Source organism: Hippocampus guttulatus, chromosome 21, assembly GCF_054856545.1.
Source record: "Hippocampus guttulatus isolate MCC_2025c chromosome 21, RoL_Hgut_1.0, whole genome shotgun sequence".
Classification (NCBI taxonomy): domain Eukaryota; kingdom Metazoa; phylum Chordata; class Actinopteri; order Syngnathiformes; family Syngnathidae; genus Hippocampus; species Hippocampus guttulatus.
Genome location: NC_141281.1, coordinates 12832300 through 12855890, shown reverse-complemented (window position 1 = coordinate 12855890; position 23591 = coordinate 12832300). Strand labels below are relative to the sequence as shown.

Sequence of the window (23591 nt, the reverse complement as noted above, 5' to 3'; positions counted from 1 at the left end):
CCTTTAAAGGTCAGCGCAAAAGATGGCGGGCCTCTCTGTTTCCATGGCAACGGTGGTCATCCCGGATGCGAGCGGTGTTGACTGAGTAAACAAACACAAAAGTCAGCGCACGCGCGTGCGCCGGAGTTAGTTTTCCCACAGCGACGCGGCAACGAATGCCGAGTGGAAACCAAAGGCCGGCCGCCTCCGAGCCAAGTCCGGCGAGCCAAAACGTTGAGCGCTTGTTTCTTTGTCTCCTTTGCAGGGTTACCACCGGCCCAACCGCTACATCGCCACGCAAGGTGCGCGGCGACGCCTTCACGTGTCCCCGCAACGGCACGCGCCTCGTCTTACTCTTGCGTGTGCCGGCGCCTTGCAGGTCCCACGCAAGAGACCGTCTACGACTTTTGGCGAATGGTGTGGCAGGAGAACACGGCTGCCATCGTCATGGTAACCAACCTGGTGGAGGTGGGGCGGGTAGGCAACGCGCACACTGCCGGACGCCCGCGCGCGCACACACGCATGCGCGCGCACACACGCACACATGCGCAGAGACTCCTTTTCCCAGAATGCATCTGCCAGGACAACAGTGCCCCCTGTTGTTACAGCAGCGCAAACCTCCGTCCTGACTTGAACTTCAAGCGACAACTCCAAGTGGAAAGTCGGACCCAAACTCTCACACACGCACACATCCCGTTCCCTGTCAGTCGTATGTCGGTTGCCGGGGCGACCGGTGTCGAGCTTGAATATTTCCAGTGAGTTGATGCGTTGTCATTCACGTTGCGACGGGAGGTTTTGAGATGGGCGGGTTGCGCTTGTGCTCAGGTGAAGTGTTGCAAGTACTGGCCCGACGACAGCGACGTCTTCGGCGACGTTTCCGTGACGCTGATGGAGACGCAGCCGCTGTCGGAGTACGTCGTTCGAACCTTCGCGGTGGAGAAGGTCGGCGCTGCCGCCGCCGCCGCCGGCTCGTCCTTCGGGGCTCGCCGGCCCGCCGGCTAACGGGCCGCGCTTGCCTTCCAGAGGGGCGCGGCCGAGATCCGGGAGATCCGGCAGTTCCACTTCACGGGCTGGCCCGACCACGGCGTCCCGCCGCACGCCACCGGACTGCTGGGCTTCGTACGCCGCGTCAAGGCCAAGACGCCGCCTGCCGCCGGGCCCACCGTCGTGCACTGCAGGTTCCTCGTCCTCGTCTTCATCCGCTCCGCTTTCGGTTTGGCTCGGAACGGCTTTCCGTCAGCCGTTCGCCGCGTCGCGCCAGCGGCGTGCGAGATGAATGACGCCGGCGCGTGTGCGTGACAGCGCCGGCGCGGGCCGCACCGGCTGCTTCGTGGTGATCGACATCATGCTGGACATGGCCGAGCGCGAGGGCGTGGTCGACATCTACAACTGCGTACGAGAGCTGCGAGCGCGACGGGTCAACATGGTGCAGACCGAGGTACGCGCCGGCGCCGGCGCCGGCGGCCGGCGCCGCGTCATCAGAAGATGACGCGGCGTCCCGCGCTCTCAGGAGCAGTACGTTTTCATCCACGACGCCATCCTGGAGGCGTGTTTGTGCGGCGATACGTCCGTCCCGGCCAATCGACTGCGTTCCGTCTGCTACGACATGAACCGACTGGACCCGCAGACCAACTCCTGTCCCATCAAGGAGGAATTCCGGGTAAACAAAAGACCCCAAAAAGTCCTAGACTGCATTTAAGAGGGAAAAAAAATGCACGGGTGCCCATCGGGATTGTTTGCAGCCGTCATTTGTTTTGTCGGACGAACGTATTTGCCTGTCGGCAAGGCTTGACTTGAAACGTGACGCTGTGTGTGTGCGCGTGCGCGCGCGCGCGCGTGCTAGACGTTGAACATGGTGACGCCGACGCTGCGCGTGGAGGACTGCAGCATCGCGTTGCTGCCACGCAACCACGACAAGAACCGCTGCATGGACGTGCTCCCTCCCGACCGCTGCCTGCCCTTCCTCATCACCATGGACGGCGAGAGCTCCAACTACATCAACGCCGCCCTCATGGACGTACGTACGCCGCCAAGCTTCACTTGCCGTTCGAAGTTGCGCGGTCGCCGGTCGGCACCGGACGGCGAGCTAACGTAGCCCGCTCGAGCTCCCGCCGGGTCTTCTGCTGAGCGGCCCTCTCGTCATTTTTGGGCCCATCGGGTCTGCGGTACAAATGGAGCACCTCAATCATACCGATGCGATGAGGGAGTCGATTGTTGTCCAAAAAAAAGGTTCTTTGTGTTTGCTTCGCTGTTTGGCACTTTCGGTGCCATCCCCGAATGGCCATTTCGATGCACGAGAGCCTTTTGCCCCGAAACGACACAAAAGCAAGCAAAAAAGAAAATCAGGAGCCGATCTTGGAGCCTCTGTCGTCGTCTGAGGATCGCGGGTCTTTGATGACAAATTGTGGCCCCCTCCAGCGTTGACGTTGCCCATCCGTGCCCCAGCCAATTTGCAGAGGGGTTCCCCGTCGGGAACGGTTTAGTTCAGACGGTTGACCGGCCTAAGCCGGCTTCGGCGAGCCGCGCCGGACTCGCGCGACTCGCCGAAGGCCGGCGCGAAGCGGCCGGAGATTAGGCGAGGCGTCGGCTCCGCGGCGACTGGCCAACCGGCGACCGCTTTGCGCCCCGCAGAGCTACAAGCGGCCGTCGGCCTTCATCGTCACGCAGCATCCGCTGCCCAACACCGTCAAGGACTTCTGGCGCCTGGTCCTGGACTACCACTGCACCGCCATCGTCATGCTCAACGACGTGGACCCCGCACAGGTCAGCCGCCAAATCGGGGCTTTCGGGCTTCCCCTCTCCCCGCGCTCCACGTCCATGGAGTTATTATCCCACGGTGACCGCGCAGATTTGCCCTCGGGCTCTCGCGGCCCTTAACCCCGGCGCGCGCGCGCGCGCGCGCGGCTTTCGGGAAAGGCTTTCTCCTTTCCTTGATGTCTCGAGAGCTCATCGGCACTTGACGCTTTTGACCCGCTCGCCCTCCAGCTCTGTCCTCAATACTGGCCCGAGAACGGCGTCCATCGTCTGGGCTCGCTGCAGGTGGAGTTCGTCTCGGCCGACCTGGAAGAGGACGTCATCAGTCGCATCTTCCGAATCTACAACCACACCAGGGTGCTTGTTCTCCCCTCTCCGTCGTCCTCCTTCCTCGCGTTGTCTCGCGCTCGTCCGGCGAGAGAGTTTGATTTGCCCGCTCCGCCCCGCCCCAGCCCCAGGACGGCTACCGCGCGGTGCAGCAGTTCCAGTTCCTGGGCTGGCCGAGGTACCGGGACACGCCGGTCAATAAGCGCTCCTTCCTCAAGCTGCTCTACCTGGTGGACAAGTGGCACGACGACGGCGGGGACGGACGCACGCTCGTGCACTGCCTGTACGTACGCCCGCTGCCGGCGAGTTGCGCGCGCGCGCGATGCGGCTTTACGACGCTCAAAGCGAGGGATTTTTGAACACAAACAGTGCAGCCATGTTCCTTTCAACCGGGAGAGATCATTTGGGGCACGAGTGCCTCGAATTTGGAAGGCACTCATTCGTATCTCCGGGCGCCACGAGAAGATGTTCCTCTGTACCGGGGCTGCGCAGGGTCATTCCCAAATATCTTTTGGAATCTCAGGTCAAATTGCGGAGGGCATAAAGTGGGGCTCCACAGATTTCTGACGGGCCACGCCACCCCGCCAGCCTGACCTCTGCATCGTGGCGCGCTACTTTGTGGCTGTTTCAAGAGAACTGCCGTTTTGGCTCTCTCTCTCTCTCGGGGAAAGTTGGCCATTTTACTTTTCCTCCTTGTTTTTTTCAACCACCCCTCATTCCTTCTCACCCTCGACCCTAACCCACCCGTAGGAACGGCGGGGGCCGCAGCGGCGTGTTCTGCAGTGTCAACATTGTGTGTGACATGTTACGACAGCAGCGATCTCTTGATGTTTTTCACGCTGTCAAAACGCTGAGAAACAACAAACCCAACATGGTGGAACTTCTGGTTGGTAGCGCACGCGCACGCACACGCACACACACACACAGACTGGCGGCTTGTCTCTGAGATCATTTCTGTTTCTTGTTTTGTTGGTAGGACCAATACAAGTTTTGTTATGAGGTGGCTCTGGAGTTTTTGTCCTCGGCATAGTGGGAGAACAACACCGCTTCCCGCTGCCCTTCGTCATCCTCATCCTCACCCTTCTCTTGATCAGCCTCCTCCAATGGCCACGGTGCTGGTGGACACGATCAGGAAGTCCAAAAGGATGAGCGCAACTACCGGAAGTGGAGGACATGTTTTTGCACTTCCCGTTTGAACGATGTCACACACATTCACACGCGTGCGTCTTTTGTGGACACAACTCGGCGGTTGGTATCTTTGCATCTGAGTGGAGCGTCCATTCAAAGTTGATGTGCGCTGCTGCCCGTTGGTCACATGATGACGGCAAGAAGTCACCTTCATCATAAGTGCTTTTATCTGCATAACGCGCACACACACACACACACTGTTATTTCTCCCGTTGTATTTAATCCCCTCCAAAAACTTGAACGTTGTGTGTGCATGCGCACGCCTGCGTACGTGTTCTGTGAGCATGCGCGTCCGTGCATGTTGAGAGCACAGCGGTGAGTTGTAAGTTGTTTTGAAAATGCCAAAAGTGTTCCTCGTACGAACGATGAGTGTTGCTCTTGAATTTGTGCCGGCGTTGCCCGAGACTGCGAGTTGTGACATTCGATATTTTGTATATAGAGGAGCGCAGCAAAGCCACTATTTATTCTTTCTTGTTGTCCTTACGAAGCATGCGGACACGGCTGGTGCTGATGTTAAATGTATTTATTGAAGAATTGTATTTGTCTTGTTTGGTTCCTAGCCTTCACAAATAAAGAAGTCAAGTTGTTGAAACGAGAAGGGAAATGAATCGGTGCTTCCGCCTCCTGACAACTTCTGTAATTCCACTTACGGCCTTTAGGCAAACGTGATTTATTTCGGGTTTTGCTTGTTTCTTTCTGTTCATTTCAGTCCAAGTGCGGGCGGTAATGCGCCATTATGCTGCTTTGCCAAGCGCCAATAAGGACCACCGAAGAAGAAAAAGAGGGCGGGACTAACGTGAGTATGACGGAAAGTGGCGCGCAGGTAAGAGGGTGATATGTTTTCAATTGTACTTGTCAATGTCGCCCCCCCAGGCTGTACTTGACAGCGTTGGTTATGATTAGTGGCAATATTTGCAATGCATCGGTGACGTCGAGCGTCAGCGTAACGTCGTCGAGTAGCGCTACTAGCGTAGCGGGCGCCGTCTAACGAAGTGGCCGTTGAGCGCGAGGACCGTCTATCACCAGCGCCTCCCTCCCTCTCCCTGTGTCCAGCTGTTCGCACGTCTCGATGGCCGCCAAAGTGTTCGTGACATCGAACCTCGCCTTTTTCCACAAAACGCACAACCCGGACCCGGTCAGTCAACAACAACACTCTCACGCACGCCAGAACAATTCAACATGGGCGCTGTTCACAAGCCTATACTGCACTCATCCGTCACGAGTTGTTGTTGTTTTTTAAGATCGTGGACTTTTTGGGGGTCAAAAGCTTTATTTAAATTGACATCTATGAACATATGCAAACACATATTTGCAAGTTGTCAGTCTAAAGCAGAAGAAAAGTAGACAGAGACGCAAGGTGATACCCGTTGGCAGTAAAAACATCCCACCAAAGTCAATTCACCCCAAAGGTCAAACAACGAGTGCACATCTTGTCTGTCATGCCGGTGATCAAATCGCATTTCATGAAATTTGGCTTGGAGTGCCAACAGCACGGTCTTGTACGCTGTGAGACATCCAAGATGGCGGCATCATCGCTACGCAGTCGGGCATTTGCGTGCGTTCGCTAACCAACGACATGGCGCATTTGGATCAGGGGCGGTGGTGGAGCTCTACGGGACGGAGGGCACCGGTGAGTTGAGACCACAAGAAGCGGCGCGGCGTCGGCACCAATCTCTCGTGACGCTGACGCGGGCGCGCGCCGCGCAGGTAAGACGGAGCTGCTCTACCACTTCCTGTGCCGTGCCGTGCTCCCCGTCCACGCCGGCGGCCTGGAGCTGGAGGTGCTCTTCGTCGACACCGACTACAGTCTGGACGTGTTGAGGCTCGTCGGCATCCTGGACGCCGGGCTCCTCGCCGCTGCCGGTATGTGCCGCTGTGCGTGCGTGAATGTGTGTGAGCGAGTTGCTCTCACCCTCTCTCCCGCGAATCATTCTTTTGCCCTCCCTCCCTCTCTTTCTCCAACTCCGCGCCTCCCTCCCTCCCAGCCGAGTCATCCATCTGGCCGCAGCGACCCGAGGCCCACGTGCGCGCCTGCCTCTCCCGCCTGCTGGTGGCGCACTGCGGCTCTTCGCGGCAGCTGCTGGTGACCCTGCACGCGCTGGAGGCTCGCCTGGCGTCTCGACCCGGCCCGGCACTCGTCCTCCTGGACAGCGCCTCGGCGTTCTATTGGTCGGACCGCGGCGAGGGTGGGGCCAGTGTGTCCAAGCGGGAAGAGAATCTCAGCAAATGTTCGCAGCTATTGGCGGCTCTGCTGAGGTGGGCGGGCCTTTTTTATCCGGGCTTTCGTGTCGGCTGTTGATTTTGTTTTGCTGAATGTTGTTCAAAGTAAATCAAGTCGTTGCCATTCCTGCACCTGTCACCTGCCCTCCATCTGTCAGGGATTACCGGATCGGCGTGTTTGCTTCCTGCCACGCCAACAGGAGGCGTCGCGGCCACGCCTCCTCCTCCTTCTCTCACCTGTGTCGCCCCTGGCAACGGCTGGTCACTCACCGCATGTTGTGCTCCAGGCAGGAAGTTGCTCCCCTCGAGGGTGGCCCCGGAGGTCACGTGTTCAGCGTGCGCTGCACGTCCTCGTCATCCGGGGGCAAAGCTCACAGAAACTGCTCCTTCCGGATCGGAGACGGCGGCCTGGAATTTGTCTGACGCGCTTGTCCTCCGACCGCCGCGCGGCCCGCTCGATCTACTGCACAGACTCAAACCCGCCGCTCAATAAATAAAGCCTCGGCGCGACTCCTGACGTTCACCTCGTCAGCGCATTTCATTTGATCGGCCGCTCAAGAGCACGCGTGTCAAACGTCCGGCCCGCGGGAAGGATTTTTGTCTCGGGTATTCATCAGAACCCCCGGAACAGGTTCACTGCGATGTTTGGCTGAAGCCAACTGTTGTTGCTAATTGTGTCCGCCGGAGGTCGCAGTGGTGAAAACGGATGCTCCGTCAAGAAAGATTCGAGTGATCACACCGTGCCGTACTGTCCTTCTTTATTTCACAATCGCGCTTTCACTCTCGCTGCAGCTGTAACAAAGCGCTTTGCAGAGCATCGAGCATAAAACAGTGACCGCGACACAATCGTAACACGTGTTCCTCCTACACAGCCCTTGCGGTCCGAATCGGTGAGAGATGAAAGAGGAGAAATCGGCCCCCTTCCCCCAGTTTTCGAAACGTCAATCAACAGCCCGAGTTCGAAAAAGTGGAAGCGCTGCCGCAACTTGGATGTCGACCGTTGACAAGGCAGGGGCACTGCCAGCCCCCTCTCTCCGGAAAGCGGCCCCTTGAGATGAGTCACCGGTTGAGGTCAGGATTTCCAGATCTTGGACAGAAGTTGGTCACTTTGAAATGATTTCTAGTCGTTTCATACGGGGTGCAAACTTATAGAACGGGACGAAAGCACTGATTTGTGTTGCTGGAATCGCACGCGTTCCTGCGAGAAATGTTACTCTGTCCGGACGTGTCATCGCCTTCGCGTCAACGGCATCGACCAGTCGACCACACTCTCGTCTGGGTTCGCTGATACCTGGAGAGTTCGGTCCGAATGTCTTCAAAAGCCAGTCCCGAATCCATCGATACACGGAAATCCAATCCGGATCCTCGCTCAATCTCGTTTTGTTCCTTTGGGAGACGACTCGAGTTTGGATTCAAGTACATCTCGCTCAGATGCTCGCGCTTGGAATGATTCCCAGAAATCGGCTCAAGTCCAGTCCGGATATTTGTCAATGAGGTCTGTGTCTTTGCGTGTTTAGTCCGAATCCTCGCGAGTCGAAATCCAGTACGGAGCTTGAGGTCTAATGACACGCACCGAATCACCACGAGCAGATTCATGCGCGGGGTCAGATGCACTTTGACACACCAAACAAGAAGTATCACAGAGACGGCTGCCCATCGTGTATGCGCGTGTATTTACACGCTCGAGAAGTCACACACTCGGTCGGTTACTCGGTCGGCGGGCGAGGAGAGCGAGGGCGAGGAAGGGAGGCATGCCGCAAGGCGGGCGCGACGGCTTCCGCGGCGGGCCGGACTTGTCCGGGGCGGCCCTACTTTTCTGGGTGCCGCTGACAGGCGGGCGGTGCTTCGGTCGTACAAACATGGCCTCCGCGATGGAGCGTCGACTGTAACGTTAGCGTTTTCCTTCACCTCGCGCGACTCGCCGAAAGCCAAACGCGACGAGCCCGGACGCCATGAGCGGGGATACGGCGGGCGACTCGCTGTGACCGCAGCGGCAAATGCGCGCTGGTGCTCGCACAAGTTGTGTGTCAACACGTCGCTCGAGCTCGGCAGCAAGCTGGAGAGCAAAAGAAGGAGAACCGCGTCCAATCCGTAAGGCGCCTCGCTGGCTTTTCTCGCTTTTGTCGGCTCGGGGCCGCTTGAGCGCGTGACTTTGGCCTTGCTCGGACGAGACCGCGAACGCGAGCGGCGCCTTGAGCGTCGGGGCGAGGGCTAGCCCCGCGAGCGTTAGCTGCTGCTAACGCAAGTGATCAGTCAACTGGGCGGTGCGACGAGCTACATGCTATTGCTAACGCTAATGTTTACACCTTTCGCTGGCTTTCTGTCGCACGTTAACTCCAACGCCGACGCCCGTCACCGGACCAAATTCAACTTTGGGCCCTTTCGAGCACATCTTGTCCGTTATCATCTGCTCTTTTCTTTTCTTTCCTTGGCCAAAGTCTCACATTGTCCAAGTGTAATTGGCATAAGTCAAAAGAAAGGCGCTTTTCGATGGCCAGAGTGGAACGTTCCGAACTCTAAATGAGTTTGGCGCGGAAGAAAGTTCAAAGGATGAGAAGCAAAAAATGGCAACGTTTAAAAAGCGGCCAAGAAGCGTCCACCCACTAGCAAGCAGCAGAGCTTCGTTGGCGGGATCACAGTGACATCCTGACTTTTAGCAAGGGATGCACACACGAGCAACATCCAAAATGTCTAGCACATAAGTGTCCAACTCCGGTCCTCGAGGGTGCCTGGATGGGAGGGAGCCTGATAACGATGCTGATCATTTCAAACGGGCGTGTTGCAGCAGGGAGATCGAGGAAAACATGCAGGATAACGGCCCTCGAGTACTGGAGCTTTTGACCACAGGTGGACTGGCCACTTCAACTTGTGGACCTCAATAGTCCCTGAAAACAGTCACAAAATCCCCATGTGTAGTGATTTGCGTTGCTGGAAAGACTATTAAGAATCCCTTATTTGTGATTAGAAAGTGGGGAATGGGTGAAACTCCCAACTCCCAAAGATTCCCTCAAAGTGCCCAGTGTGGTTAGAATGGCCACTTCAACGTGAGTCCAACACACAAAGGATTTTGAAAATCAGAGGATGTCTTTTTTTATGCCGGGCAGAAAAACAACCTTTTTGGGAAACGTTTTTGTGCCTTAAAGCCAATAGAAAATTTGGCTGCAAAAGCACCTTGAAAATGGAGTCAAACAGTTTTACCAGATCATTTCTCCACACAGCTCTCTCTCTCTCTCTCTGACCCTGCTACGTGGGTAATCGCTTCCCTGATTGGCTGACAAGTTACCGTTAAACTCCTTCCCAGTTTCCCCAATCAGCTCGCAAGGACCAAAATCCCGAGGGTTTCTCTGAATTGCTGCATGACGTTGCAAGCAGCATCTCTTGCGTGCCCAAACAGCCACTGAGTTAGCACGATTGTTATTTGGAATGGTGTGCAGTGGAATACCTCATTAGCATATACACGTTTTGTGCTTTCATTTGCCTTGCAGGATTTTGGAGGTGTTTTAAGTTTTCCCGCACAAATTCCACAAAGACGGCAATTGTCACGTCATTACAAACGCAACGCACGCACTCAAAGCAAAGATGAAAACCTGTTGTTTGTGCGCCAGCGAGCTGTCCAGGAAGCGGGAGCAGGCGTTAGAACCGTCTTTCATGTTTTGAAGCAGAATGCCCTCAGAGGACCGAAGAGCGCCACCTCCTGTCACTCGGGCCGGACGCAAAGCCGCCGCGTCGGAGAAGCGGCCTCGCGGGCGACCTCGCAAAGATGGCGTAGGCAGCCGCGGTGCGCCTCCCTTTCATCTTCTTCCTTCAACCTCCCCTCTGCCTCCCCCTTCTCCCAAATCCAGGAAGAAGTAAGTGTGATGAGCCAGGCTGGCTGGGAATTGTCTTCATGTCGGTTTCGGGCCACCTGGTCGTTGTGTGAGGGTGCGTGTGCAGGTTTGATCATCTTCACACGCTTTTTGTGTGTGTGTGTGTGTGTGTGCGCGTGCGTGTATGTGTGTGTGTTTTGGGGGGGGTGCAGGGGGAGGAGTCGAGGCCAAGCCCAAGTGGAGGATGAAGAGGGCGTGGACATAACGGATAAAATGCGTCCTCTTCGGAAGATGGCAGGTGAGGATGAGGACCGTGTCAAAGGTTGTAACGGTTGTAACCCCTGGCTCAAAGATGTTTTCTCTCAAGTATTTACATGCATTTTATTGTTCTTTAATTTGTCATGTTTTTACTTTCTTTTCCCTAAATCATATGGTATGATCAACTACAAAATAAAGCAACGAGCATCTTCCTTATGAAATCAAATCTACCAAAAGTGGACTTGTGTCCAGTTTCGCAGCAAAGTTTCGTTTCCTGTCGTCAGCTCTGGGTTAACGCCATGTTTTTCTTCCATGTGTCCCTAAAACAAGATTGAGCTCTTCGTCCGACACATATGCACTCAAAAAGAAAGTTGGGCATTTGTGTCTCATTCGGGTCGTCTTCATCACCGTCCACAGTTTAAGGAGCGACTTTTTTGGAGATACGGCACCGTCAAGGCGTTTATTTAAAACACCCCCCCCCCCAAAATTTTTTAAAAAAAAAAACACCCACATACCTAAGTAGTACGGCACCGGTCAAGTAAGATGACTTCACGGTGTCAGATGCTTGAAATGCTTTAGAGGGGCTCCAAGTGAGGTGGAGGTGCTTCCCTCCAAACTTGATGAGCAGGAAAATTTCAGATGCTGATGAGGATGATTGTGATTCGTTTGTCAGTAGAGGTGACGACTGGACAACGTGGCTCCGCCTCCAGGAGGAGATCCAACACTGACCCCGCCCCCACCATCTCCAGAACCCCTCCCGCCGACCCACCTGTTAATTTGGCCCCACCCCAGACATCGACCTCAGAGGAGGAGCCGCCTCAAGCCGCTCCCGTCAGCCCTCCCCGTCCGCCGCGCAGCCCAGCTCCCGGCCCGAATGCCGACATGGGCGGAGCCAGTCTGGCCTCCAGCCCCGCGCAGTCGCCCGGCCTGCGCCCGGAGGACGACGACATGCCGTCGCCGCTCTTACGACGCTCCGTGTCGGAAGACTCCGGCTCACCCACGCCCAGCCTGGGACTCACCGAAAGACGGTGAGTGTCGGCCCACGCGTGCGCTCCTGCGTGCGTTTCCACACGAAGCGGCGGGCTTCACGGCTCTCGTGTCGTCCCGTTAGCCTACAGCAGTGTGCCTTCTGTTACCGCGGCGAGCGACCCCCTCTGGGCCAAGGCCCGTTGGTGGTGTTTGGACCCACGCCGGGCTACGTCCCGCTTCACGTCCTCAGCCGCAGAACGTCCTCGGACCGCGACGGCGATTGTCACGACCACTGCTACCCACGCAGCCACGCCGTGCACATGTGAGACGCACGTTGTGGGGTTTTTGTTTTGGGGTTTTTTTTTTGTACATAAACTTTGCATTTTTTAATTTTTTTAAAATCTTAAATGAGAGAGAAATATGCTGTTTTTTTCCTTGTATGAACAAGCAGTCACAATAACCTTAATCGTGTGTGTGTGTGTGCGCGTGTGCGTGCGCGTGTGCGTGTAGGAAGAGCAACAGTCCAGCACAGTGTGGTGAGTGGCGTTTTGCAATTTTCTGTTGCCCCACACAGCATTGCAGCATGATCAATATTTTCTTGTTTCGCAGACGACGAGTCTTCCTTCCAGTTGCTGGAGCAGCTCGGAGCCATCGGCCTCCCGCACGACATCGATGTCCAATCACTGTTTGATCCCACGGGTACTTGACATGCACACACGCCTGCTGTCACGTCTGTCTAAACCAGGGCTGTCAAACTCATTTTTGTCACGGGCCACGTTGTAGTTACGGTTTCCCTTGGAGGGGCGTTATGAATTTTGGGAAACCATATCAATGTTGAATCGCCTCCACATATTACATACACGGCGCACAACAAATTGATGGATAACCAGTTTTAAAGCATCATGGAACTTGACGTGCTTACTTGCTTTCGCCAGATCTGGCCCCTGGGCCTTGACTTTGACATCTGTGGTCTAGGCTCTCTCGCACACGCACACGCACACTTGTTTGGTGAGGTGACTTTTCCATGTGCATGTGCAGGTCAGTGCTGCGCTCACCTTCAGTGTGCAGCCTGGTCTGAGGGCGTGTGTCGCGGCGAGGGCCAATCGTTGCTCTACGTCGACAAAGCCATCGACTCGGGAAGCACACAGGTCAGTCGACAAGTGAGCTGAACCAACACGGAGATGCGAGGCCACAAACCTAAGAAGTTACACGATGACAAAATCATGTCTCCCATCCCACGATGATCTCTTTCAAGAGTTGACCCGCAAGCCCTCCTGCTGCATCTCCGCGTTGTCGCTAGACCGGGGCTCGCCAACGTTGTTGAGTGACAACTACGTCTCGTGTACTGACTAGCGCGAAGGGGCGGCCATCTCAAATGAGGCATTTGTTCACGAATATTGCAGAATGTGTTGTTCTTAAGAACGATTCATTTTCAGACACTGATCATGTTGATGACGTTGGTGACCCCCGCGCTCGACCAAATGTGAATCAAGGAAGCCGAAAGAATAAAGGAGACCAAAGTGCGATCCCATCGGCGCATGGTGTCACAGCAGTAACTGCAAGTGTGTTTCAGCCCCCCTCGCCACATCTCTCCCGTCCAGGTGTGCGTGTTCTGTGGCGGTCTCGGAGCGTCGCTGCGTTGCCGGGAGACGGGCTGCGGGCGGAGCTACCACTTCCCATGTGCCGCTGCCGCCGGAGCTCATCAGGACTGGGAGCAGAGACGCACGCTGTGCGCGAGACACGCGCACACGGGTACGCAAACTACACGCACGTCGCTGCAGGTGGGGGAGGGCACCGGTCAAAGCGAAGTCGCCAAATATTGGACCTATCGAAGACTCCGGCTGACTTCAACGTGTCCAATCGATGTGGTTTGTTGAGTTGTGCTGTATACAAGTCCCTCCGAAGTACCTCTAAAGTTAAGAGACGAGTAGAAAAGCCCCACGTGACTTGAATCTATTTCTTTTATTTTTTCCACTTGCCGGCAGCCGGAAGGTTCCGACTTGACAACATCACTCGCCGCCAGCGCCACATCCAGGCGTTGGTGCGGTTTCGGTCCTGTGAACGGCTGCACGTGTGTTGTCGTCTTTGTTTTCAGAGTCTCGGTCCTGCGTGTCGTGTTCACTCGGCGACAATGTCGGCAGTCTGTTGATGTGCTGTTGCTGCGGCAACCGATACCACGCACGATGCTTGGCCCCGCCCCTGACTCCCTCCTCCCTCATCCGGGCTGGCTGGCAATGCGTTCCATGTCGAGTGTGTCAAAGCTGCAGGTAATGCATGCGCACGAGGGTTGCCGAGATTAGTCGACGAGTAAGGCCGCGCAATTATGGACAAAATAATAATCGGGATTATTTTGGGTGGGATTGAAATCTCAATGATGGAAATAACTTGGTATTTATTCAACTCCTCCAAATTTGCGTCAAAGCCTCATGCTGATTCATCCCTGCACGTTGAACACCTTTTTGAACATGCTTTTCGTTTTGTCTGGTCCAGAATGACCTTGTCCGTGTCATTTGGAATTAAAGCCTTGTGCATTTTCCTTCTGCTACATCCACGCCAGTGATGCTTTGCATCTATACCCTTGGCAGTGTTACACTCATCTCTTGATCATATTTGATAATTATCTACCTACTGGGCTAACACTGCTTCAGTGATGTAACACGTGTGCTGCCGTCTCCTTTAGGCTGCGAGAGGACACGTCGGTCTTGCTGGTGTGTGCTCGCTGTGATAAAGCTTACCACACGCACTGTCTGACTCCCCCATTGAATCACACTCCAGACAGTAACTGGATCTGCCAGGTAATGCCCCCCGCTGCCTGCCACACACACACTTTCGTCAAGCAGTGTAATCTTAGTGAGCATGCTCTTCTCCCAGAGCTGTCGAGTGTGTCTCCGCTGCGGCGTGAGGTCGTCAGGTCACTGGGCCAATCACCCCTTCCTTTGTGCGTCATGTGATCCAGCTTTGCCTTGTGGCGTGTGTGGCCACACGCCCGATTTGTACTCGCTGCAGGACTATGTGACCTGCATCTGCTGCTACAGGTACACGATCAACAGGAATATGTTGGAGAGTTGACAACAGTGTTCCACCACTTATTTGTAGCTTTTTCCATTTTCTGCCCTCTGCTGTCTGTACTCGGGCCAAAAGCCATGTCTGATATGAAAATGTTGCCGTGACAACATTGCGTTGCTTGAAGTGAGGTCAGGACCTTCATTTCGTCAAACCGTAGACATGTCTAAGAAAGAAAGTGCTTTGCTTCCCTCCTTTGGAGTCGATTACAAACTACAGCTGCAACACTATTGGTTTCTAGTCAACGCGTTGTATGGCTTGACTGCGTGTGCCACATAACAGCCTGTGTTGCGCACGCATGTGCGGTGTGTTGCAGGTGTGTTCACACCCAGTGCATTTCCGTTGAGGAAGACATCGGCGCAACCAAGCGTGACGGCAAAAGTTACCTTTGTCCCGCCTGTCGGCCTCAGGGTGCGGAGCGAGCGGCACTCGCGCTGATCTTGCACAGTCCTGCCCAAGACCTCCAACTCACACCCGCACATGCGCCAGATTTTCAAAATCCTACTGAGGTTCTCCCCGTTAGTACTACTGCTCGCAGCCCAGTTCATCTCTCAAGTTCAGAGCAGACTCAGACTCCAACTGAGATTACAAGACTGTCACACGACAATCCAGTAGCTTCTCCTTCCGATGCCGCAGAGCTCCAGCAAAGTCCAACTCGGCCTCCTACCAGCCCTACAGAGCAAAAGCCAAGTCTAGCCCTGTCTCCCTCTGACCCATCAGAGCTCCGGCCAAGTCCACCGTCTTCAGCGCCTAGGTCAACAGAGCTAAAACCAAATCCGCAGTCGTCTCCTTCTCATGATACAAAGCCACAACAAAGACTAAGTCCAGAACAAACTCCTTACCGCTCAGAAGGAAGTCTAGAACGGTCTCCCTCTGACCACCCAGACCCTAATCAAAGTCCAGAGTCACCGTCTAACCCCACAGAACTCGGACTGAGGCCACCACAATCTCCATCCAATCCAACAGACCTCCAGCAAAGTTTAGAACAATCTCCATCTAATTTGACAGTGCTGAGACAAAGTCTATTGGCATCACCTGCAAACCTCTCAGTGTCGCCTCGTAGTCCACCACCATCTTCCTTGAACCACTCAGCGCTTCACAAAAGTCCTTCTTACGCTACTGAGCCGCAGGCAAGTTTAGAAACGGCTCCCTGTAGCCCAACACAATTTCGTGAAAGTCCAGCGCAGTCTCCATCCGAGCACACAAACCTCCAACCTTTGAAGTCTCACCAAGCAGAGCTCCAACTAAGTCCCGTTTCATTTCTTCCAAACACTGAAGCAGTCCAGAAAAGCCCAGTGCGATCTCCTTCAAATGCCACAGATCTGTATCTCAGTCCATTGCCATCTCCTTGTAATGTCACGGATCTCCGTCCAAGTACAGTCCCGTTTTCATTGGAGCCCACAGCATTCCGGCGAACTCCGGTCCAATCTCCGATTAGGAGCACTGAGCTACAGCAGAGTCCACTCCCATGTTTTAAAGTCACAGAGTTCCAACAGAGCCCAACACCATCCCCTTCTAGTGTCACAGAGCTCGGTTTAATTCCATTCTCATCTACGTCAAAGCCCACAGACCGCCCACAAAGTCCACTAACTTCTACTAACATGCAGGATTTCCATCTAAGTCCTACCCAATCTCCTTCTAATGTTACTGCTCTCCATCCGAATCCAGTCCCATTACCTATGGTCACGGAGATCCAGCAAACTGCAACGCCATCTCCTTCTAAAATCACAGAGCTCCAGCAAAGTCCATTACCATCTCGTTCTAACACATCAGATCTTCAAGCAAGTCTTGTCGCATCTCCTAATGTCGCACTGCTCCAGCAAAATCCACTCCCTCCCCCTTGTAAAACGAACGAGCTCCCGCGCAGTCCAGTTCCGTCTCCTTCTGACACCAAAGAAATCCTGCAGTGTCCAACACCAACTTCTTCTAAAATCACGCATCTTCAGCAAAGTCCCATACCGTCTTCATCGAAGCCCACAGAGTTTCATCAAAATCTAGTCACCTCTCCTATCAATGTCACGCAGCTCCGTCGAAGTCCAGTCCCGTCTCCTTTGAACATTACAGACCTCCAGCAAAGTCCAGTCCCTTCTCCTTTGGTCAGAACCGAGCCCCAACAAAGTCCAGCAACATCTCCTCCCAAGGCCACAGAAATCCCACATCGGGCAACACCATTGCCTTCTCGGACACAAGACCTCCAACAAAGTTCAAAATCAATACCTTCCAATGTCACCATGATCCATCACAGTCCAGTGCCGTCTCCTTCTAGCATCACAGAGCTCCATCATAGTGCGGTAACATCTCCCTCTCACGTCACAGAGCTTCATCCAAGTCCACCAACATCTCCCTCTGATGTCACAAATCTCCCAAGTCCAGGAACTTCTCCTTGTAACGTTACACAGCTCCATCAGAGTCCAGCAACATCTCCTCCTAAAGTCATAGAAATCCCGCACCGTGCACCACCATCTCCCTCCAAGGTCACAGAGCTCCCTCCAAGTCCAGCAACATCTCCTAACGTCACTGAGACCCAGCACTGTCCGACACCATATCCTCCTGACGTCGCAGAGCCCCCACAAAGTCCAGCAACATCTCCTCCGAATATCACAGAGCTCCAACACAGTCCAAAGCCATCTTCTCATGTCATACAGCTCCCTCGGAATCCAATCCTATCCCCGTCTGTCACCGAAGTCCCACAAAGACCATTGCCATTTTTGTCCACGTCCACAGCGCTCCCTCAAAGCCCGCTGCCATCTCCTTCTGATCTCACCAACGCAAGACTAAATCCAGTCTCAGCTCAAGCAATTCCCACAGAGCTCCAGCTAAGTCCAGCAACATCTCCCTCAGTCCCTGCAGAACTCCATGAGAGTCAAGTGCCGTTGCCCTCAAGAGCCACCGAGCATTCACAGAATTTCAACGAAGCCCGAGAACCCTCCGCGCCTTCTTATCCTTGTGGAGCAGATCTCGAGGAAGGTGCACTGCAATCTCTCCCGTGTCCAGCTGAGCTTCTAATGAGCCACCTGCGCTGTTCTGAGAATGCAGAACTCCACGAATGTCCTGCCATGTCTCATCTTTATCCAATCCAAGTCAAGAAAGACCCACAAGTCAATCATGTTCCTTGGGACTACCAGGACAACCATGGCACCTCTCCAAGAACTCCCTTGAGTTCAACACCCCCCGTGATGCCTTCTGTTGCTTTGGACCTGCAGCAACGCGCTGTCCTTTTGACCTCCACACCATCCGAACATAGTCCTCCATCCAGCCCTCCCATTGACTCAAGTAGGGAAAAGCTGGCAAACAGAGTGTCTTCTAAAAGTCCGGTTCGGGGTGGTACGATGTCTGAGCTTAGTCCGTGTGGAATGGATGATGACGAAGCAAAGCCCGTGATCATTTCGCCAGACAGCCGCGTGCAAGATGAATGCTCCCAGCCGACGAGACCCCTTAGGCCTGCTGATGAACCGCTGCAGGTCCAGACTCATCAACCAGAAAGCTTTCCTGAGGCCCAAAGTCCTACGCTAGTTGGAAGATCACCCTCGCAGGGTCATAAACCGGATGTCGAAACGGCCCTGGATCAGGAGAGCGATTGCTCTCCTTTCATGGCTTGTAAACTTGAGCAGGATCTCTCTCCAGGCAGCAAACCCTCTGCATGCAGGCCCGGTACTGTTGCCGGTAGCCCATCGAGAGCCCCCTTGAGCTCCACCCCGTGTAATCTGTTGCAGCCCATTAGTCCAGCTCCGCAACCTGCCAGGCCTTTGCAACCGGGGGCGGTCGCTCGCCAGTCTTGTGCACAATCGAGCGTCTCTCAAGGCGGCGGCGGCACCGAACTTAGTCCCGGGGACATTCCGCCCAATCGAAGCATGGATAATAGCCAAACACTGGAATCTGGTCTTTGTAGCTCCGCCACTGTCACGGTCGGACCCGCGACCCTTTCCCGTCCGCAGAGTGAACCTGGTGATCTGCCGTCGCCCGCGCCGGCAAGCCTTGTTCGCCAAAGCGCTTCAGTGGACCGTAGTAGCCCATCTCCTGTGTCTTCTGATGCTGGGACCGCAGAGGGTGTTCCTTGTCATTTAAACGATTCTCTTGACTGCACGCCGCAGCGCTCGAACCCATTGCAAAACCCCACTCGTCCCGTACATATCCATGCCGCAGCCAGAGGTGCGAGTCCTGCCGACTCACTTCAGGCCTCGTATGACTTGATGACAGACGCCGACACTGTTGAACGTTTACCGGGCGGGATCGGTCCTTCAAGCCAAGCAGGTAGCCCCGTGATGTCAGCAGACCGCTCTTCCCAACCATGTGCCAGCCCCTCATCATTGGACGCCACCCCACCTCAGACAGCAGTTAACCATCCGCGTCGCCTTAGCGAGTTTGAAAAGAGTCCCGCTTCAGCGGGTGACCGCAGTCCAGCTGGCTCGCTGTATGATCCGGAACCTTTTCAGCTCCCGCAGACTGGCCCATCCAGTCTCTCCGCCGTTCCGACGTGCAGCCGCCCCACGGACTCCAAGCCTTCCCATTCAGCTAGAGCTAGTCCTCCACACAGTAGATACGCAGGCGACGGCTCTGATAGTCACGGTCCGATCAAAATTGGCGCGGAGGCCAGTGGCTGCTCGAGCGACCACAGTTCCTTAAAAACATGTGCGACATTCGGCAGCCCGACTCCAGCGCAGGCTGCTGAAACGTGTCCCAGTAGCCTCACGGATAGCACGCGCTTGAGCCCAGAAGCGGACCCGCAGGCCGGCTCCCCAGAACAGAATTCACTTGGGCATGATTGTGCTCCGGGTTTCACTTGGGAGCCATCATGGAAGACCACAAGAAAATCTCCACGTCACCAGCTCGGCGGCTCGTTTGCTGCTAGCCAGGCTAGTACGACTGACCCGAGGCGCTTTCCAGCACCGTTAAGCCCCTGGAATGACAGACCAGCCAGCGGTCCCACTCAGGAACACGCCGACGTGCCTGAAACTGGATGTACTGGTCAAACGCAAGCGAGAACAGCAGGCCGGAGCCAGCTCGCTGATTCTTTGCGGCCGGATAATGCACAGATTTCAGAAAGTCTTGAGGAGCTCGAGTCCAGTACGGGGTCAGCTGTTCCTACTCGCGTTGGGTCAGAAAGCGCCCCCTGTCTCGCTGCTCCCACTTCTGCGTTCCTGTGTGAGGGGGAGTCAACCAGTTGTGAGTAGGAATGAACGGTCAACATTCGTTCAACCGTCCGACATGTCTTGACCTTTGTATTTTCTTTCCACAGTTGCCACCACAGACCAGGCCTACCCACTTGGCTTACGGCGGTACCTTCCTGAGAAGACAGAAGGAGAAGTGCCGGACCGGGAGCACAATAAGCAGCTGATAGATGCGCAGAAGATGGCGCGGCGCCAAGAGGAGAAGGAGGTCCAAAGCCAGGAGAAGATGAAGGAGCATCACCAGGAAGAGATTGAGGAGCAGATGCAAGAGGAGAATCGGGACCAACACCAGGCGGAGCAGAACTGTGAGGAGCTCCCATCAGGTATGGAGCAGGCAGTGAGTTCGAACGACCTGCGGAAGGAAGTTGATGATGATGTTCTTTCTCCGTGTATTCGTAGTACTCCCACTATCAGCCGATGAGCCTGCTGCAGCATCCCCCTTCTTCTCCGCCCCCCCCTCGCAGTCCTCACCTTCCCTTAGTGGTTCCCCTCCGCCCTCGCCGCCCGCCTTTCACCATTGGGGCGTTACCTCTGAGACGTTCCTCCCCCTCGCTGCGGTGCCCGACGCACCCTCGGAATGGCCACAAGGCGACCGGCCGTGCTCCCGGAAGATGCTCGAAGCCGCCAAAGATGTTGCCCAATCCCACGCCGGCTCATCGGAGAGTGGCGAGTCGACTCCTGACGCGGCAGCTAAGAGGCCAAATCAGGAGGGGGCGAGGCAGAGTAGCAGTGACGGGGAGGGGGAGCAGGAACCAACTTTAGACGTGGAGGTGATGAAGCTGATGTGCTCGTCGTCTCCCGGCGCCTCCCCCTGCCGCCCACCCTCCCTCACACCTCCCCCACTCAGTACGCGGAGTCTCAGGCCTCCTCCTCGCTCCGTTCCTCCATTGGACGAGCTGTCCATCCGCCTCAGGCAGTCTCCTTTCTCCACAGAGGCCTCGCCCGAGACCTCGCCCGTCAGGGTGTCCCTCACCCCTCCGCCCCTCTCCCCTCCCTCTCCGCCCCTCAGCTTCGGCCCACCGTACAGGGAGTCGCCGCCCCTCTGCAAGGTAGGGCTGAAAGCCATTTTGAAAGTGAATCTCAGTTTGCGGTTTGGACAACCCCGCCTTAGCATTCGTGCGGCAGCTGATGAGGTTTGAATTTGTAAGTCACGCCGTGGTGTCCTGTCGTCCTTGTATGTCCACCGGGCTCGCAGACGCTTCCGTCCACAGTGATTCCGCTCACCCGTAAGATCGGCATGGGCAAACCCGCCATCTCCAAGAGGAAGTTCTCCCCCGGCAGGACCCGCGTCAGGCAGGTACGTGACCTCCTTGAGCACGACGCGTGCACAGCAACGCTGTACGCTGTTGTCGTGGTAACGGCATCTTGTCGAGAGGTCTCGTTCATGTCGCCGCGTTTTGTCCCCTCCCTCCTGTCTTCCTCACTCTGGTCGGCCTTCGGCATCTTTCCGGCATCCCCCTCGTCGTCGTCCTCCCTCAGGCTTCGTGGTGGAGTAATGTGAGGGCGGTGAGCCCCCCCTCGTCCTCCCAGGACTCTCTGGGCGAGGGGGGCCGGGACAGCCCCAAGTCCCGTCGAGCGGACTCGCCCCTATGGAGCATGAGAGTGGTAAAGAAGCCCTAGCCGACCCCGGATGACTTCCGTGCCTTAACTGACCAAGCTCATTCTAGCCTGCCGCTTTGCCGGCGAACGGGTGGAAAGCAAGCGCAGCCTGTCTGTCGTCTGTTTGAGCTGCTTTCATCGTCCTGCTGTGCTGTTTGTCAGGGTCGTGGCTCGGGCTATCCTGGGAGGAGGAGGTCCAGGGGAGGAGGGGGTATCGGAGGAGGACGAGGGGGACGAGGAAGGAGTCGAATTAAGACGCAGGACTTTGTTCCCGTCTCGCCTGCGGTAAGAGCCCACACGCTTTGTCCAAGTTACGTTTCGTCGCGTCGCCCTTAATCGGAGCGTTTCACGGCGACATGCCGTGAAGGCTTTGGCACGCGACGCCAGTTGTAGTGAGTGTGAACCAGGCGCTGTCGTTGCAGTACGGCTTGGTGGAGTCGGCCCCGCCCAAGGAAGAGGAGGAGAACTCCATGCACAACACGGTGGTCATGTTCTCCACCTCCGACGTCTTCACACTCAGACAGGTGCGTGGCAAGAAAAGGCCCCGCCGGCCCACCGGAAAGTAACCGTCCTCCTCGTTGTCATTGCGAAGGATATGTGCGTGGTGTGCGGCAGCTTCGGTCGGGGAGCGGAAGGTCGACTGCTGGCGTGTTCTCAGTGCGGCCAGTGCTACCACCCGTACTGCGTCAACGTCAAGGTAGCCCGTCTGTCCCCGTCCTCCTCTTCCTCTCTTCCTGGTCAAGCTGCGACTCCAAGCGCCCATCCGCTTTGCGCAGGTCACTCGGGTCATCCTGACCAAAGGGTGGCGCTGTTTGGAGTGTACGGTGTGCGAGGCGTGCGGCGAGGCCACCGACCCCGGCCGGCTGCTGCTGTGTGATGACTGCGACATCAGTTACCACACGTACTGCCTGGAGCCGCCCCTACACACCGTCCCCAAGGGTGCCTGGAAGTGCAAATGGTGGGCGCCAGTCGCCTGCATTCTGGAACTCGGCCTCGCCTCTTTTACCAGACGTGTGTGTGTGTGCGTGCGCGTGTACGTGTGTGCACGCATGGGCGCCCGTGCTCTGCAGGTGTGTGTGGTGCGTCCAGTGTGGCTCGGCCTCGCCCGGGCCGCACTGCGAGTGGCAGAACAACTACAGCCGCTGCGGACCGTGCGCCAGTCTCACCTGCTGCCCTCTCTGCCAGAGAGCCTACACGCATGATGACCTCATTCTGCAGTGTCAGCAGTGTGACCGGTAACACACACACACTTTTATCTGGTCTGTTCCTATAGGGCTTAACAAAAGGATCTCTTAAATTGATTTTCATCTCCCTCTATTCAACATTACTAAATGCACGTCTACATTCGAGAGGACTCATTTCTATCGGAAATGTTTGAATCAAAACATTCGAAGAATCAACTTGAGCAAATTAAACTCAATACAATGGAATATTTATCTGTTGGCTGTATTCAGAAATGCTGCAAGGATGTAACAAGTATTTGATGATATGTCAACATATTGGAGTGTTTAATTGCTCTCAAGTCGGGAGGAGTGCATTAGTTGGGGGTATTGACGCTCACCATTTGTAGGTAGGCACTTAAACTTTCTTTTTTTTTAAATATGGCACAATTTATATCTTCTTTTTTTTGCGCCTGTGGACTCTCCCAGTTCGTTTGGGAACAACTCTGTTGGATAAAGCTGGCAAAATTTGCGGCTCCCTAAATGAATTAAGGGAAACTTGCATCATCTTTTCCACTGACTTGTGCGTGTCCGTTGTGCGCGTGCGTAGGTGGGTGCATGCAGTCTGTGAGGGTCTGACATCTGAAGATGAGGTGGAGGTTGCCGCTGATGAAGGTTTCGACTGTTCACTGTGCAGAACACGCAGTCGCATCCCATACGGTAACGCATTCGCACACACGTGCGCACGCTTGATTGGCTATGTCGTGACGGTCGACTGGCGTGGCTGTTGCAGGGAGGCCTGACAATTTGGACATGGTTCAGATCCTCTCAAGAACCCGCGAGGCAGGTGTGTTCTTCTGACGGTCAAGTTGCCCGCCGCCGCCTACTTTTTCCTCCTCTTTGCACAAAATGGCTGACGTTTCCTGAAACCATCGGCAGTTGAGCTGAAATGTGTTTTGTTTGCGTGTGCAGACACAAAGACCTACCGTCAAGACGGCGTATTTCTGACAGAGTCGGGCCTCTCTCAGCTCCAGTCCCTGGTTGAGCCTTTGACCTCAACTCGTAGGTACCGCAGGTGAGCAAAAGGATGAGTGACCTCA

The 23591-nt window shown here is 55.5% G+C and overlaps 3 protein-coding genes across 13 annotated transcripts in view; all 3 read left to right on the top strand.

Moving 5' to 3' along the window:
- LOC147187243 (receptor-type tyrosine-protein phosphatase mu-like) overlaps positions 1–4840 on the top strand; it is a 32014-nt gene extending 27174 nt beyond the window's left edge. For all 9 annotated transcript variants that reach the window (XM_086102352.1, XM_086102351.1, XM_086102349.1 and 6 more), the window contains 12 exons: positions 245–281; positions 359–456; positions 805–921; positions 1003–1157; positions 1282–1417; positions 1490–1639; positions 1823–1996; positions 2611–2742; positions 2965–3090; positions 3186–3343; positions 3811–3946; positions 4037–4840. In XM_086102352.1, the coding sequence (XP_085958478.1) occupies positions 245–281; positions 359–456; positions 805–921; positions 1003–1157; positions 1282–1417; positions 1490–1639; positions 1823–1996; positions 2611–2742; positions 2965–3090; positions 3186–3343; positions 3811–3946; positions 4037–4090 (1473 nt within the window). In that variant the 3' untranslated portion in view covers positions 4091–4840. The remainder of the gene's footprint in view (positions 1–244; positions 282–358; positions 457–804; positions 922–1002; positions 1158–1281; positions 1418–1489; positions 1640–1822; positions 1997–2610; positions 2743–2964; positions 3091–3185; positions 3344–3810; positions 3947–4036) is intronic.
- An 86-nt stretch (positions 4841–4926) lies between these two features.
- xrcc2 (X-ray repair complementing 2) lies at positions 4927–6985 on the top strand. 2 transcript variants are annotated; one of them, XM_086102361.1, is made up of 6 exons: positions 4927–5071; positions 5302–5383; positions 5843–5878; positions 5956–6111; positions 6234–6504; positions 6756–6985. In XM_086102361.1, exons 1-6 carry the CDS (start codon positions 4985–4987, stop codon positions 6889–6891), a joined length of 768 nt encoding a protein of 255 aa, XP_085958487.1. In that variant the 5' UTR covers positions 4927–4984; the 3' UTR covers positions 6892–6985. The 2 variants fall into 2 exon arrangements, with proteins under 2 accessions (XP_085958487.1, XP_085958486.1); XM_086102360.1 differs by having other exon boundaries at positions 6627–6985.
- A 595-nt stretch (positions 6986–7580) lies between these two features.
- The window catches only part of LOC147187241 (histone-lysine N-methyltransferase 2C-like), a 37719-nt gene continuing 21708 nt past the window's right edge, over positions 7581–23591 (top strand). For both annotated transcript variants that reach the window (XM_086102345.1, XM_086102344.1), the window contains exons 1-25: positions 7581–8559; positions 10131–10316; positions 10487–10572; positions 11206–11560; positions 11644–11823; positions 12012–12037; positions 12111–12200; positions 12540–12649; positions 13103–13253; positions 13597–13768; positions 14182–14296; positions 14373–14536; positions 14881–19727; positions 19801–20055; positions 20132–20781; positions 20928–21029; positions 21212–21337; positions 21494–21616; positions 21754–21855; positions 21924–22028; positions 22108–22289; positions 22402–22566; positions 23102–23211; positions 23285–23338; positions 23464–23566. In XM_086102345.1, coding sequence (XP_085958471.1) covers positions 8063–8559; positions 10131–10316; positions 10487–10572; positions 11206–11560; positions 11644–11823; positions 12012–12037; positions 12111–12200; positions 12540–12649; positions 13103–13253; positions 13597–13768; positions 14182–14296; positions 14373–14536; positions 14881–19727; positions 19801–20055; positions 20132–20781; positions 20928–21029; positions 21212–21337; positions 21494–21616; positions 21754–21855; positions 21924–22028; positions 22108–22289; positions 22402–22566; positions 23102–23211; positions 23285–23338; positions 23464–23566 — 9056 coding nt within the window. In that variant the 5' untranslated portion in view covers positions 7581–8062. The remainder of the gene's footprint in view (positions 8560–10130; positions 10317–10486; positions 10573–11205; positions 11561–11643; positions 11824–12011; positions 12038–12110; positions 12201–12539; positions 12650–13102; positions 13254–13596; positions 13769–14181; positions 14297–14372; positions 14537–14880; positions 19728–19800; positions 20056–20131; positions 20782–20927; positions 21030–21211; positions 21338–21493; positions 21617–21753; positions 21856–21923; positions 22029–22107; positions 22290–22401; positions 22567–23101; positions 23212–23284; positions 23339–23463; positions 23567–23591) is intronic.